Genomic DNA, 14,795 nt, shown 5'->3' with positions numbered 1-14,795 from the left:
TAATTTCTTCCTCATATGTCTTTGGCTCTTTAATTTCGTCTTCTATAATAGTTTATTGGTATAGTATGAATTTGACTTTAGGATTTTTTTTACTATCTGAGTTGTTGAGGTGTCATTTTCTTTTACCGAGTTCATTTGATTGAGTCACTTCTTGCTCACTATAGCACAAAATCGGTTAAAGTCAACCGAGGGGTAAATTAGGTCATTTCCCCCCCCCCCCAACCCGTTATTGGGGTTTGAGTACCATGACAGATTATTGCAAAAGGGAAAACAAAGAGAGAGGGTTGAGAAAACCTAGAGAGAGGAAGAAGAAAGAACCGCCGGAAATTCACCAGACCATAGCCGGAAGTCGCCTCCAACCACGATTTGAGGCAAGAACTCCTCCTAAGAAGAAAGAAGGAGATTTGAGTGACCGAAGCTTCATTTTCCGTCAAGAACCGAGAAGATCCGCAAGGTAAAATCTCAGATCCGAGTCATTTCTTACGAGTTAATGCCTAAGATTTTGATATGTTCTTCTAGGAATTCTCCACAGATTTCGTGAAGGAACTTATCGTTCTTCTGAGCTCTCCCTGGTTGTGTAGTTCCTGACTTCTTACTTCATTATCATTTTTGTATCCACATTTGGTAGACGACTTATTGTTACTCCGACTTTCACTTGTGTAGAGTGTTTATTCTTCAAACTCTAAAGTGTCTTGAGCAGCCCATCCTTGTACAACAATAACAAAATTTCTATATTCTGGTCGTAATCTGTGGATAATGATCCTCTTCATTCGACCTTCTCCAACGACAGACTTTGGATATAGTTTAATAATCTCTCGGCAGATCGACTTGACACTATGGAAGTACTGAGTAATTTGTCATGTCACGTTGTGATAACAGTTTGTTCTCCAGAAAGTTGTAGCCTCGTATCATGAGAACAATATCATGAACTCTAGCTTCTTTTGGTGTCTTGTCATCCCAAATGTGTGATTGTCGTCTTCAAGGGAAACATTACTTGGCATGCTTTGATTCTCTCCATTCGCGCAAGATGTATTTAAATCCTCCTTTGGTGTTTGAATCCGGCCAACCACCTCCCAAAGGCCATGTCCATGTAAATAGAACATCCATGCATGTTTCCCATGTCTGGTTTGTTTTTGTTGAATTTCTTTATTCCTCCAACGATTTGAAAATCGCCCCTCGGTTGGCTATAATCTCAGTAATACCAAATAAGTCTTTTCAGACACAATATCTACCATTCAAAAGTGTAAATAGATATGAAAATATTATTACTCAACTAAATAATACAGATTTAAGAATGAAAAATAGAATTGAGATTTCAATCTTCACTGATATCCACAACCGATATAAGATACTAACTAAATGCCTACAAAAACAAGTAAAATATAAACTAACTAAATCTGGATAATAAAATAAAATATTATTATTCAAATTTAACGAATTACCAATATTTAAGATATATTCCCTGACTAATACATCCTTCAAATATTAAATGATTAAGAGTATCATATATTTCATAACTCATTCAAACTAGAAATATGTAGACTAAATTCGGACAAAAATTCGAGTCACATACTACCCATGAGACAAAAGAAACAAATCGAACACAAATTTTAAACTACAAACGTGAACACATAAGACAAAACTCAATAGGGTTAACTGAGAATGAGATATGATATTATATTATGTTAGCAATTTTCTAACAACACATATTATACTTTTAGTGACATAAGAAGATTGTTGATTACAACTAAAAAAACATCATATTCAACTGCTTTTCAGGGAACAAAAAGGCAGCCCCAACCCCCAAAAATCAACACAAATTCAATTCTTTTCAACCAAATGTTTCATCAATGACCATTAGGAGTCACCAAGAGAGCTTTGGGTGGCTGAAGTAATGCTACCGCTCCCCTCTCGGAGCTGGAGTACTTTCTGTATATTACTTGCAGCTTGTTCTTGCTTGCTGCCCCATGGAATCCCACCAAATGCTTTGCACAATCACTGTGGTTCACATATAACAACAACAACAACACAATTACTTGACGCCTTATAATCAATCACACAACAAACACACACAATCTTTTCAATTCACGTACATCAGTTGAGGCTCTGTGAAGCCAGTGTGCAGTTTGAGGGTCTCATCCCAACCAGGGCTTTTCTTCAGCGTGCATCGAGCGGCATAGACTGCCGAGGCGGCAATCATTGATGGGCTGTACATTATTGAGGTGTTGTAATGCATTACGCCAAGTTCTGCAAGAAAATATACCAGATTTTCCATCTGCACCAAGTTTCATGTTCATATATTACTCAGTTTTCTATTTCTAAACCAAGGAAGGGATCAAGCATTCATTCGTTCATCGTTACTCACCTCGTGATCGGAGTCCTTCGACGCCTTGATGAACCGAGCAAGGAAAACATAGGGAGTAGGCAGAGTCATGGTCCATTCCAGCTTCCCAAGTATCCTTTTCTCCATCATTAGTATCTGTTCATTCGTGTACGCTCTATCTGAAAGGCACACGAAGTCGTTTACCTGCAAAAACGATGCCATGTTATGTTAGGACACCCACCTCTAGTAGTTATTGTTCTTAACAAATGTCGAGTTTTACGCATACCTCTGGCGCCCAGATCTCCTCGTATTTGGAGGATATGAGCATTGCCCCAATACCCAACAACTGCAATTCCCTTCTTGGAACTGCCTTCCTCGCAAGGAAGCGATCAATTATGTTGATGGTGAGGTAGAAGGTTTCAGGGGAAAGCTCGAACTTGTTGTGGACATCAACTAACCAATCCACCAATATTGCTCTCATTGAAGTGTTTATCTCCGGTTGTGAATCCATATAGTCATGAGGCCTACTCTCATTCTTTACAAATACAACACAGACTCATCAGTGAATTGATTCGAGGGGCCGACTCGTATGAACCAAAAATGAATACAATAATAAAACATACCTCAACTTCCTTATAGAACTTATAAATGTCCTCAACATATTCCACTTCTGCCAACTCATTTCCAACATCTGCTGCGTCAATGTCAATTATCTGTTCCTTTGGTTTCTTGGTTACACCACAAGCAGCCTAAAATGAAACAGGTGATTCAATTATTAAGAGAACCACAACCAACTACGACTTTCAATGTCAAAAATTGTACCTTGCTTCTAGCCGTCATGACTGCGGTGAGAGTCTGTGCCTTCTTCTTTGAGACTCCTTCCTTTTTCTTGTTACCACATTTCACTTCCTTGCCCCGATCTTGTTCGACCGAATCCGGGCTTATCTCGATCACCGCCGCTTTCGGTTTGGAAACAACTTTCTTCGTTGCAGCCTTGGGAGCTCCTGGTTTCTTAACAGCCACAACCTCACCATCAAGAATGGGAGCAGCCCCATCTACACTAACAGGCACTTGTTTCTGCATTACCAAAAGAAAACCAAAGATCTTCACAAACCTGAGAAACGATGAAGAAGAGTAGGACAATATATCCGATGAAGGGATTATGAGGAGACCTTATTATTTTCAGCTTTTGCAGCCGCTTGGGCATTAGCAAGCATCTGAGCGCAGAAACTCCTTGTAATAGGGCGATTAGCCTTTGCGTCAATTCCTCGAACAGTTACCAGATTCCCAATATCACCCAATGCTCTGCGGTTCCTTGCATCCACCGCCGCCCCGCCCTTCCCCTGCTTTCCTCCTCCAATCGCCGCTTCACCTTCCCCCACAAAAAAAAAAAAAACCCCATTCAACATAAAAGGGACCGAAAGAAAACGAAAAAACACTAGACCCAATGAAAATTTCATAGAAAACCCAACCCAGAAACACTGAATACAGATTTTCAAACGCAAACACACGAACAAATCATCATAATACACGAAATAACAACATGCGAAGAACAAGAAAAGGGCAGAATTCTTAGTATTAGAAGCAATTTGGGGTTCGAATCATCATAAATGAAATTTCAGAAGAAACCCAGAAAAAAGAATTAAATTCTAGATGGGAAATCTCTTGTACCTCTGATTTGTTGAGGAACGACTGGTCTTGTAGCCATTTTTTGTTCTTCTTCTGAAAGTATTCTTGAAGACGACGACGCTTTCACTCACTCTCCTTCTCTCTCACGAATGAAGATGAATTCATTTGGAGACTTATGAGACGCAATGAGAAGCATTTTGAAGCTACAGACAACGTTCTAACGGTCAGATGACTTTGAAATCTTGACCGTTGGATCTTTCTATGATCTGACGGTGTTGGTTTGTCGGGAAAGATAGCCGTTGAAGCTTTAAAAACTATCCTATAGTGCAAAGTAAAGCTGAATTATATATAAATGTAATTTTTTATTTTGTCTTTAATTTAATCTTCCTCTTCACGTTTATAAATTCATGTATCCTTTAAATAAATGTGCAAATTCTAATAAATATTAATTAATTAATTAATTAATTAATTAATTATATCTATACAATTAAAAAATTATTAAACTTGGTTGTTAGATTTAAATTTAAATTTTTAGGCATTTTGTATCTTTAATAGTTTATAAACAATTTATTATAAATATTAAATTAGTTAATTAATTAAATACCAATAACAAACTTTTTGAATTCTTAAAGGTTTCAAATGCAAAGGGTTTTTCCTACCATGAAAAAGATTATTTATTTTGATTGGTCAATCATAATCGAATTTTGAAAGTTTGATTTAAAAGTTCGTAATATCTCCTTCTACTGCCAGGAAAGTGATAAAAATTATATGGTCGGGTGTCGAGTTGTGTGAATTTCGATGACTCGCTAGAATTCATGCAACCAACTAACCGATAAGTGCCCAAGGAACAACCACAACTGATAAGTGCTTCATTATTATCTTTCCAATCACTTTGGTTTTGGTTCGAATTGTCTATCTATTTCTCTAAAAGTGCAACTCGTCCACGAATCCAAGTCCTTTGGCTAATGTCACAACCATACTATAAAGAGAGTAGGTTGTGACTCTCACATTACGACAAGTAAAGCGACAACTCTCAAGTGGCGCTCATCCAACCATGTGAGGCCCAACATAGACAAGTGCATGATGCGATTGAGGAGGACAGTGCATCATCTAACACACCATAGAAAGTGGGCATTGAAGCTAGAATGAGGCATAAGCAAGATAAGGGCAGCGAGTAGACAAGAAATTCGGGGTTTCAAAGGGAATTTAGGCATGCAGTTCTAGACTCAAATCCGTTCATATGAAATATGAATGGTCAGTAAAATGACGTCTACCCATGAAAGATTGAATGAATAACCGGGTGACTTGATGCCTCAAAAAAGACAGGTAAATTTTTCGCGAAGTAAAACAAATAAAATTTTAAACATAATATACATTATATTTATATTATAACAAAATAGTGTTCATACATAAGTAATTAAAACACAATACAAGAGTTAAAATACAAAATAAGGAACAAATACAAAATATTTAAAACAAAAGGGTGTGGAGGACGACAGGTGAAACTTGTCTAGGGCACCTACTCTAGAGTCCGCTTTGGCCTCAACCAACTTCTTGTTTACCTGAAAAAACATAGAATGAGTATAAAACTCAGTCAGTAGCTTACTTGTGGGCTCTTAATCGTGTCCTTGATATGCTAGAGTACCACATTCTTTCTTTTCTTGTTCTTGTTCTATGTACTTAGGCCCTTTAGTGTTCTTCTTGATTTGTGGGTTCTTATCATGATCTATTTTGAGGACCTTGTTGGTCCTTGGATTCTGAAACTTAGGTCGGTTCTAAGGGCTTTAGTACTATGGTTCTTGGTTCTTGGTTCTTGTCCTTAGAACTGAGATTCTGATCCATGTTCTAGTCCTTGATCGTTGTCTTGTTCTTGGTTACTTTCTAGGTGCATGTTCTGTTCTTAGTTCATTCTGCAAGACACTCCCCTTAGGATTTACGGTACTAGCCATGAATCTGACAACCTGTGTCCAAGGCTTCATGCGTTCCAAGCGACGTAGTTTGAACCTACATCTTAGGGCTTGCCTTTCGATATAGTCTGAAAACCTACATCCAAGGTTTCTTACGTTCCAAGAGATGTAGTCTGATTCTATATCCAAGGCTTGCCCTGTGGTATTAGCCTAAATACCTATGCCTAAGGCTTCATGCGTTCCAAGCGGCATACTCTGAATACCTACGCTCAAGGCTTCATACGTTCCAAGAATGTAGTTTGAAATCCTACACCTAAGGCTTGCCATGTGGTATAGCCTAAATACCTATACCAAAGGCTTTATACGTTCCAAGCGGCATAATCTGAATACCTACGCTCAAGGCTTCATACGTTCCAAGTAGCGTAGTCTGAGTCCTGAATATGTAGTATCGTGGGAGGTCTTAGGAGGTTCTTGCGTGGCTAAGGTAATTTACTCTCTTCTTATTTTACCGTGACCCTAGATTACTTCCCATGAAAGACCATAATGGTCATGTGATCGGTGCTTAACATGAAGATGACATCCTGCAGATCATGAATAAGGTACCTATAATATGGTGCAGAGAATCTCATCTAAGTGAGGGAACATAAGGTCAAACTTGACATCCTGCTGAGGAAACATAGAGAAGGGCATCCCACCTAGAAGAGAAAAATATGGGCATCTAAAAGCACTGTGTGATGGGAGATCATGAGTCTCATTGGACATGATTAGAGTATTACCTAGCATTCTTTAGTTTCTGTATCTGAGGACCTTGGTTCCTTGTCCTTTGAGTCTAACATTATTCTTATCTTGGTATTCCTAGAGCTTGTGTGGTATTGATCTTGGTTCTCAATCTTGTAAGTTCCTAAGATTCATAATTCTTTTAGGCGTAAGTTGTAACATAAATTATAATGAATTCTTTAGAGAGTTTTGGGTACGGGTTACTTGAGGTGTTTTCTTTAGGCGTTTCTTAGGTCCTCACTACGGTTAGGTTCCGTACTTGCTCTAATCAACTTGAAATCTCAAACATATCTCAATGTACTTTAGAATAAGCCTTATAGAAAGTAGTAGATGATTTGGAGCATGTTTAGACCTTGGAATATCACAAGTAGTCATAGCGGCATTTTGGTCATTTTACCCCTAATTCTTGGTTTTGCTGCTTAACGTATTCCATTGAGTTTCAAACTTCACAACATCATCAAAAATTATAAAATAAGATCTACTATAGAGCTTCATAATATTTGGATGTCATCTAGGTTATGAACCGAAGGTAGATTACCTTAGGGACACTGTTTCTTGGCATAAATACTTATCTTTAAACAATGACTACTAAATTTCATATATAATCTTAATATGTCCTAATGTGGTCAGTATTAAAAATTCAAAGGCAATAGAGTTCATCAGTGAGTTATTTTAACATTACTTAAAACCCGAGCAATTGATCGATTCAAGACCTTAACTCTCGATTCTTGGTGTTTTTCTTCCATGTTTTCTTAATTCATACTTATTTTAGGGTTCGTACTCAAATTCAAGCGATTCCTACAAGTATTTCATAAGAAATGTCCAAGGTGACTACTTACATCGTCGTCCACGTTCGGGAGCTCTGTTCTCGAGCTTTCGGTATCTGGATTACCTCAAATTTTCTTCAACAAATTCCTTATTGTGTCTAGTTTCTGGAACTATAAATATTTTTATGAGAACTCGTTTGTAAGGGGGTTGAAATTAAGAAAAATTAAGGAGAGGTTGGATTTTGGTTTGACATGAACTGGCCACGTCATCGTCTTCGTCCTTTGGACAAGAAGAAGACGCGCGTGTCCTTTGCGCCACCGTTTGAAACTCACCTTCCAAAACTCTATTTACAACGTTTTTTTCTTTAATTTCTTCATGAAACTTAAAGATGGTGTTATAAGGAAGAGCTGAGAATTGATTTCATACTTTCTCGTGGATTGTAGTCTAAGATATTCGCCTCCAAAGTTGGTCGAAAATCAAGTTTTTCGTCAGAGTTCAAAATAGAGGATTATTATTGGGCAGCCGATTCTAGGGATTTTCGAGGTCCGATTTCTTCATGGAACTTCTTTCTTATTCTTCCCTCAAGCTAAAGGATTTGATTTGGAGGAACGACTTTGAGTGTGGGGACCTTAATTTCCAGAAATCGTTCTCGGTCTGCAACTCACCCGTAAACACCAATTTTCGTTTTCTTGAGTAGCTCGTTCTACAAAGTTTCAGCTCTCGATTCCTTCATCAAAGTTACTCAATTTGTTTCTATGTAGCTAAAGGAATTTTCAATTTGATGGAGAAGGGACTGTAGATAGGAATTCAATACTTACCCCATAATTCTACCAAAAACAAATTCTCTTCAATTGAGCACGTTCTTGAGGTTATTTCTCTTCGTGGTCTTCTATGGAAACACTCCTTGGAGGTGTAGAAACTTATTGAGATTGGCCTTTCTTGACGAATTTACATGTAAACTTTGACGCAATATCTACCACTCAAAAGTGTGCATAGATATGAAAATATTATTACTCAACGAAAGAATACAGATTTAAGAATAAGAAAAAGAATTGGGATCAAAATGTTCAATCTTCATTGATATTCACGACCTTTCAATAGGATACAAGATACTAAATAATATCTACCAAGAAAATATAAACTAACTAAATCCTGATAATAAAATAAAATGTACTGCTATTCAAATTCAACTGATTACGATATCTAAGATATATTTTCTAACTAATATATTCTGGAAGATTACGAATATCATATATTCCATAACTAATTCAAACTAAAATAAGTTGCACTAAATTGTGACAGCCTCCCTCAGTGCAAGCTTATTTCTCAATAACTCCGAGAGCTTCTACGAAAAACTTCAAACTTCACTTTGGCAAGTGCCTTAGTAAATATGTCTGCAACTTGCTCATTAGTATGTATTTCCTGCAATTCAACATCCTGCGTTAACACGTTCTCTCGAACAAAATAATCTACGAAGAATTTCTTCCAAGTAGGCTTGCTTATGGACTTCTTAGGCATGCCACCACCTGAATAAGACATTGACAGATCATGTTGAATGATTTCCTTCTTAATAAGTTCCACATCACAGCGATTCAATCGGGTAATCTTCTGAAAAGATCTAATTTTGAGAGCATTTGACAGTTCCGGTCTCAAAATAGTCTTCTCTCCAATGGTCTTAAACTTTGAGGCTTCAACAACTATAAAAGCTCCTTCACCATTTGAGTCCACGTAAAGTCCACCCAAAATATTTGCAGGAGCTTTATATCCTTGGTCAAGGTCCAAGGCATCCTTACTATGATCATCAAGGGCATGCTTTAGCTTTTGAGCAAGGGACTCATCTTCTTCAACTACCCAACCATCATGCTCATCATAAGCACTGTCACCGTTGTCACTAGATGCATAGTCCTGACTTAAGAGGGTATCAAATCGATCATCTAAAAGCTGTCGAGTTCGTGGCTTATCAACATCATCCTCCACATGGTCAACATCATCCTCCACATGGTCAACATCTGCATCCTCAAAAATGTCGTCGCCAAAAGATTTGTTATTAACAATATTCTGGCTTCCTGTCGCCTTCTCAAAATCCTTAGCCACACTAAACTTATTATCCATTGAACCATCCTCCCCTTCTTCACATAAATTTACCTGAACTATGAAATCTTCCTCCAAGTCCTCAACATCAGAACCAAATCGTGATAAATCATCATCATCAAGCAGTGCAGCTATTTCTGGGTCAGACTGGGGCGGAGCATCAGTAGCCGAATCCTGCGAATTGGTAGTTTGATCCAAATTCTCCAAGATGAGAAAATCGTCAGCCTCAGAGGGGAGGTAAAGACCGTCAAGATCGTCAAACGTTAGCTCGACAACTTCATTTTCGTCGAATCTCAAATTCAAGGCCGTGGAGTAAACAGAAGGGTCATCAGGGGCAATAGAATTGAAATCGGAGAAAAAGAGAGAGTCCAGATGCGAAATTTGGAGAGAATTAAACTCAGAAGCGTAAGTAGTGGAATTATAATTTTGATCACCTGTAGAGACATCATCTTGATATACGGCTGAAGTCACGTTTGTTGGCTGGTCAAGAACCTCAGTGGTTAAGCAATATTCCCAAATTGGATCTGGAGAACTTTTATTTTCATGTACCGCATTTGCTTCTGATTCCTGCATCTTGACTCGACAATTTGGTTTAATATGGCCTGGCTTTCCGCAATGATCACACACCACTTTCGCCTGACAATCTCGTTTAAAGTGGCCTGGTTTTCCACACCTGTAACAAGCTTTAAATGGCTTCTTTGACGACTCGTCACTTCCGAATTGATTCTCATTGCTAGATGAAGGCCTTGAGTGAAAATTCTGTCTCCTTTGATCTTTGACATACAACACACCTTCTGACTTTCGGGAAAATTCGTTGCTACTAGTCATTTGCTTAATCAATGCTTCCTGATTGGAAAGAAGATTCTCCAGTTCAATAACTGTAGGCTGATTTGCCCACCCTTGTATTGAGGAAACAAATGGCATAAACTCTTTTCGTAATCCACGAATAAGATAACGCCGTAATCGAGCCTCACTCACTGGCTCCTCAGCATCTAATTCTGAAATTTCAGAACACAGATTTTTCACTTTCAAAAAATATTCTTCAACAGAAAAATTACCTTGAGTTACCATAGCTAGTTCATTCTCTAGAAATTGCAGTCGAGCGGTATTTTTCTTAGTGAACAACTTTTGAAGTGTATCCCATACTTGCTTTGGTGACTTTAAACCACGAACATGATCAATATACTCCTTGCTAATCAAAGTCCGCAAAGTAAACAAGGCTTTTCCACATTTGATCTTCCATTGTTGGCGTAATTTTGCATTCTGTGGAGTATCGGCTGGAATTTCTGTGTCATCACCTTCAATTAAATCCCACAGATCTTGCCCTTGTAGATAAGCTTCCATGCATAACTTCCAATAACTATAGTTATTGCCAACGAGCTTCTCCATAGCTACACCCATAGAAGCACTCCCACTATTCATCTCGTTGAGTAATAATATCAAACCGTACCAACTTGGCTCTGATACCAACTGACGCAATATCTACCACTCAAAAGTGTGCATAGATATGAAAATATTATTACTCAACGAAAGAATACAGATTTAAGAATAAGAAAAAGAATTGGGATCAAAATGTTCAATCTTCATTGATATTCACGACCTTTCAATAGGATACAAGATACTAAATAATATCTACCAATAAAATATAAACTAACTAAATCCTGATAATAAAATAAAATGTACTGCTATTCAAATTCGATATCTAAGATATATTTTCTAACTAATATATTCTGGAAGATTACGAATATCATATATTCCATAACTAATTCAAACTAAAATAAGTTGCACTAAATTGTGACAAACTTAGATTGAATTTTTGAGTTTTTCTTGAAGCTCTTAATGACGAATTGGATTCAATAGTTTCTAGGCACTTTCAACGCTCGATTCCTTCATAGAAATTGTGGGTAATCTTGTTAAGAATCTGTAGGAACAATTTTGAAGGAAAATTGCTCTCGAATTTGGAATAAATGTAAGAGTAGGAGACTCAAAATCGAAACGCTTATTGCTTGTGATTGGGAGCTCGACCTTGCTCGATTCTTGGTCCACACTATTGCTCCAACTTTAGACTTTACCGAGGAAGCTTACACCGACGTTGAAACCTCCAGAATCGTTGAAATTTGAAGATTAATTTTTTTGGATAATTCGTCGAAAAAATCTTCTCCGAATAGTGAGCTACCGACTTCCAATTTGAACTTTGACGGTTGGATGTGGTGATTTGTGAACGCTCTAGATTGTGTCTAATTTTGGAGTTGATCCAACAACTGGGTTTTGAGATTCTATAGATTTTGTGGGGGAAGTTCAACGTGGAAGTTCTAATTCTAGGCCAAATGACATATTAGTAATTATCCATATTTTCAAGGATATTTTGGTAATTTGTCATTTTTTTTAATATTTATTATTATTTTACTCGAAAGATCTAAAAGTTTTCTACAAATTCTTCATCCTTTGCTAGAGCATCTTGAAATTAAAACTTGAAAAGTTCCTTATATTTTCTACAAGAATGTTTAATATTACTTCTTAGGGTATAGGAATACTTGCTTAAGACCCTTCTCCTTGCTTAAATCCTTTAATTTCTTTCCTGGGATCTTTTGGGTCTTATACGGGCGACCTAAATCCTATTATAGTTAATTTACCTTCACTCCGAGTGTTACAATGAAAATAACTCAAAATGCACTATAAGGGAGGTATGGTGTCAACTTTCCACCACCCTTGGTCCCTATTGTGCATACGTGCGTCACAGTAAGGGCAGACATTGCGAAACGAGTGTCTCGAGCGACTTCCTTTGAAATGAATTCTTAAATGATAGTGTCGGAGAATATGAGCGTGCCAACATTGTGCCTTAGCCCATGAGTTGAAGTTGGACCAACCGGTACGAAATTCGTAAATGATATGGCATGGACAAAGAAGGATGCAATGCCTCGATAGAACTCAGATGGATGGGTGTTTGGGATGTCTCGATTTATGAACAACACGTCTGCCCATTCTCGATGGCATGACCAAGTGAGCTGTGATAGACGAAGGACCTATGTTATTTGCCTCCAAAGTTCGTTGGAAAACGTTTTCATCGATGGAGCTCAACCTAGAAAAAGCTTATTAAGCATATGATACTAGAGGTTTTCACGACTCGATAACTTGGGTTGGTCAAAGAAGTGGCATAGGGAACTGTTGTTTTTCTTGACTAACTTAACTCTGAGGAGGTATTGTCTCCAAGCTCGTAAACAGTTGACTACTGCCAGCATTTCTTTCTCATAAGCTGCATACCTTCTTTCTGCCTCATTCAGCTTCCGACTCTCGTATGTAATGGGGTGTCCACCTTGCAGTAGGACGCCCTCGAGGACAAATTCTGATGCATCTGTTTCGACTACGAAGGGCTTTGTGGCGTTCTTCAAGTTGTGCCATCCATCATGGTGTTCTTCAAGTTGTCGAAGGTTTCTTGACAACATGGAGTCCAACTCCACTTGTTTTCCTTTTTTAGTAGTTCAGTCAGGGGACCTGCGCGCTTCAAAAATCCTTCAACGAATCACTAGTAGTAGTGGCTAATCCAAGGAAGAAGCACACTTCTGTCATTGAAGAGAGGATCTTCCCGTCCTTGTGGCCTTGACTTTCTCTTCCTTCATGCCCACCCTGCTTGTTTCAATTACGTTTTCGAGAAAGTTATTCTTCACATACAGTTGGTGTTCTCTCAACTTCTTGAAGACTAACCGCAAGTGATGTTGATGCTCCTCCATGGTGAAAATGTAAACCACTATGTCGTCTAATACCACGAGTTTATCGAGGTACTCATGAAAAACTTGGTTCATCAATGTACAAAATGTGGCAGGAGCATTAGTCAGACCAAAAGGCATGACTAGAAATTCGAAGGCCCCATATCTAGTGACGCAAGTCATTTTGGGTTCATCTCCTTCAACAATCCGGACTGATAGTACCTTGACCTTAAATCAAGTTTCGAGAAATACTTCGCATCATGTAGTCGATCGAACAAGTCAGTAATGATGGACAGAGGATACTTGTTTCTGTTGAAATTAAATTGCTCTGATACCAATTTGTAGAAAAAGAAAGTCACTCCGATACCAACTTAAGAGAAAAAAACACTAGCTCTGAATCTAACTCATTTAGATAACTCTCACTAAACTTGAAAGGGAGTGTCGAAAGGGGAGAGATAAGGAGACAAAGAAATTCTCAAATGTCTTTCTCTACTACACATGTTACAAAAATTGATTTTTTTTTTCTCTATTTTTTCTCTGCTATTACATCGACAAGTGAAGCCTTTTATACGCTTTACTACGCCAAAAATTGGCCTTAACTACCCATAATTTTATCACCCATTTGCTCTCATTCCAGTAATTTTATCACCTATTAGTTTGGCCTTAACTACCCATAATTTTATCACCCATTTGCTCTCATTTCAGTAATTTTATCACCTATTAGCTCTCATTTGAGATAATTATGCCCTTGTGACTGAATTAAAAAAACAAAAAGAATTAATTTAAGTTTATTTTCCAACAAAACTCCCCCGTAAACTTAAATGCTCGTCCTCATGACTGAATTAAAAAAACAAAAAGAATTAATTGAAGTTTATTTTCCAACAAAACTCTCCCATAAACTTAAATGCTCATACTCAATGATTTCTTCTGCGCCGTTTCCGTTTTCTCGATCTCAATCGTGGTTTCTTCAATTTTCTCTTTTTTTCCTCGAGCGAAAAAATGGGATTGTCCTTCTCTGATGAGACTTCATTTGGATCTTCTCGAGAACATCCCATTTGTGACATCACCTCTTCATTTTTTCAGTTCTCAGCTACGCTTGACTCAGACTTCATGGCTTCGTTCAGTTTATTCAATTCCCTTCATAAGTCCTCAGCGACCTTTACAGCTAGCATTCTTGTTTCCTCCATCTTGGGTATTATCACGAGTGAGTGTCTCAATCGCCTTTCTTTTTCTCCGCACCTTCTTCAACTTTTTTCGTAAGATCGGAGATTGTCTTCTCATTATTTTCCTTCTCCTGTTTTAGACAGAAGTAACTCTTACTCAACTCAGTCACTCCCTTCTCTAACCGTTGAACTTTTGTTTCTAGCTCTTTCTTTTCTTCTTCAATTTTCACCTCTTTCTTCTTTCTACCTCGAATTGCTTTTTCGACCATTTGAGCTCTCTCTCTTCGAGTTCGGGCTCTCTGTTCTTCAGTTGTTCATCCTTCTTCGATTTTCTTGTCTCGAATACCGCGATTTCGCCAAATCCGCTGCGTATCACCTCATTTCCAACAACTTCCACTACCTCACGACTATCGCCATTGTCTTTCGCGCCGCC

General features: G+C 37.9%; 1 protein-coding gene across 1 annotated transcript; it reads right to left on the bottom strand.

The window, feature by feature from the left end:
- Nucleotides 1-1,652: 1,652 nt before the first annotated feature.
- LOC111781813 (G2/mitotic-specific cyclin S13-7-like) lies at nt 1,653-4,148 on the bottom strand. The gene is made up of 8 exons (XM_023662522.2): nt 3,995-4,148; nt 3,496-3,695; nt 3,146-3,400; nt 2,947-3,072; nt 2,610-2,858; nt 2,366-2,527; nt 2,094-2,275; nt 1,653-1,998 (listed from the first exon to the last, which is right to left on the bottom strand). The coding sequence occupies exons 1-8, from the start codon at nt 4,029-4,031 to the stop codon at nt 1,848-1,850; spliced, it is 1,362 nt and encodes a 453-aa protein (XP_023518290.2). The 5' UTR covers nt 4,032-4,148; the 3' UTR covers nt 1,653-1,847.
- Between the last annotated feature and the right edge of the window lie 10,647 nt (nt 4,149-14,795).

Source organism: Cucurbita pepo, chromosome 19 (assembly GCF_057944985.1).
Source record: "Cucurbita pepo subsp. pepo isolate OVF chromosome 19, ASM5794498v1, whole genome shotgun sequence".
Lineage (NCBI taxonomy): Eukaryota > Viridiplantae > Streptophyta > Magnoliopsida > Cucurbitales > Cucurbitaceae > Cucurbita > Cucurbita pepo.
This window is presented reverse-complemented; position numbering and strand designations above follow the sequence as displayed.

Coding starts and splice junctions, on each gene's coding strand:
- LOC111781813 (XM_023662522.2), bottom strand. CDS start 4,031: ATGGCTACAAGACCAGTCGTTCCTCAACAAATCAGAG. Junction 3,696..3,994: donor CGTTCCTCAACAAATCAGAG/GTACAAGAGATT, acceptor TTGTGGGGGAAG/GTGAAGCGGCGATTGGAGGA. Junction 2,859..2,946: donor AGTTCTATAAGGAAGTTGAG/GTATGTTTTATT, acceptor GTATTTGTAAAG/AATGAGAGTAGGCCTCATGA.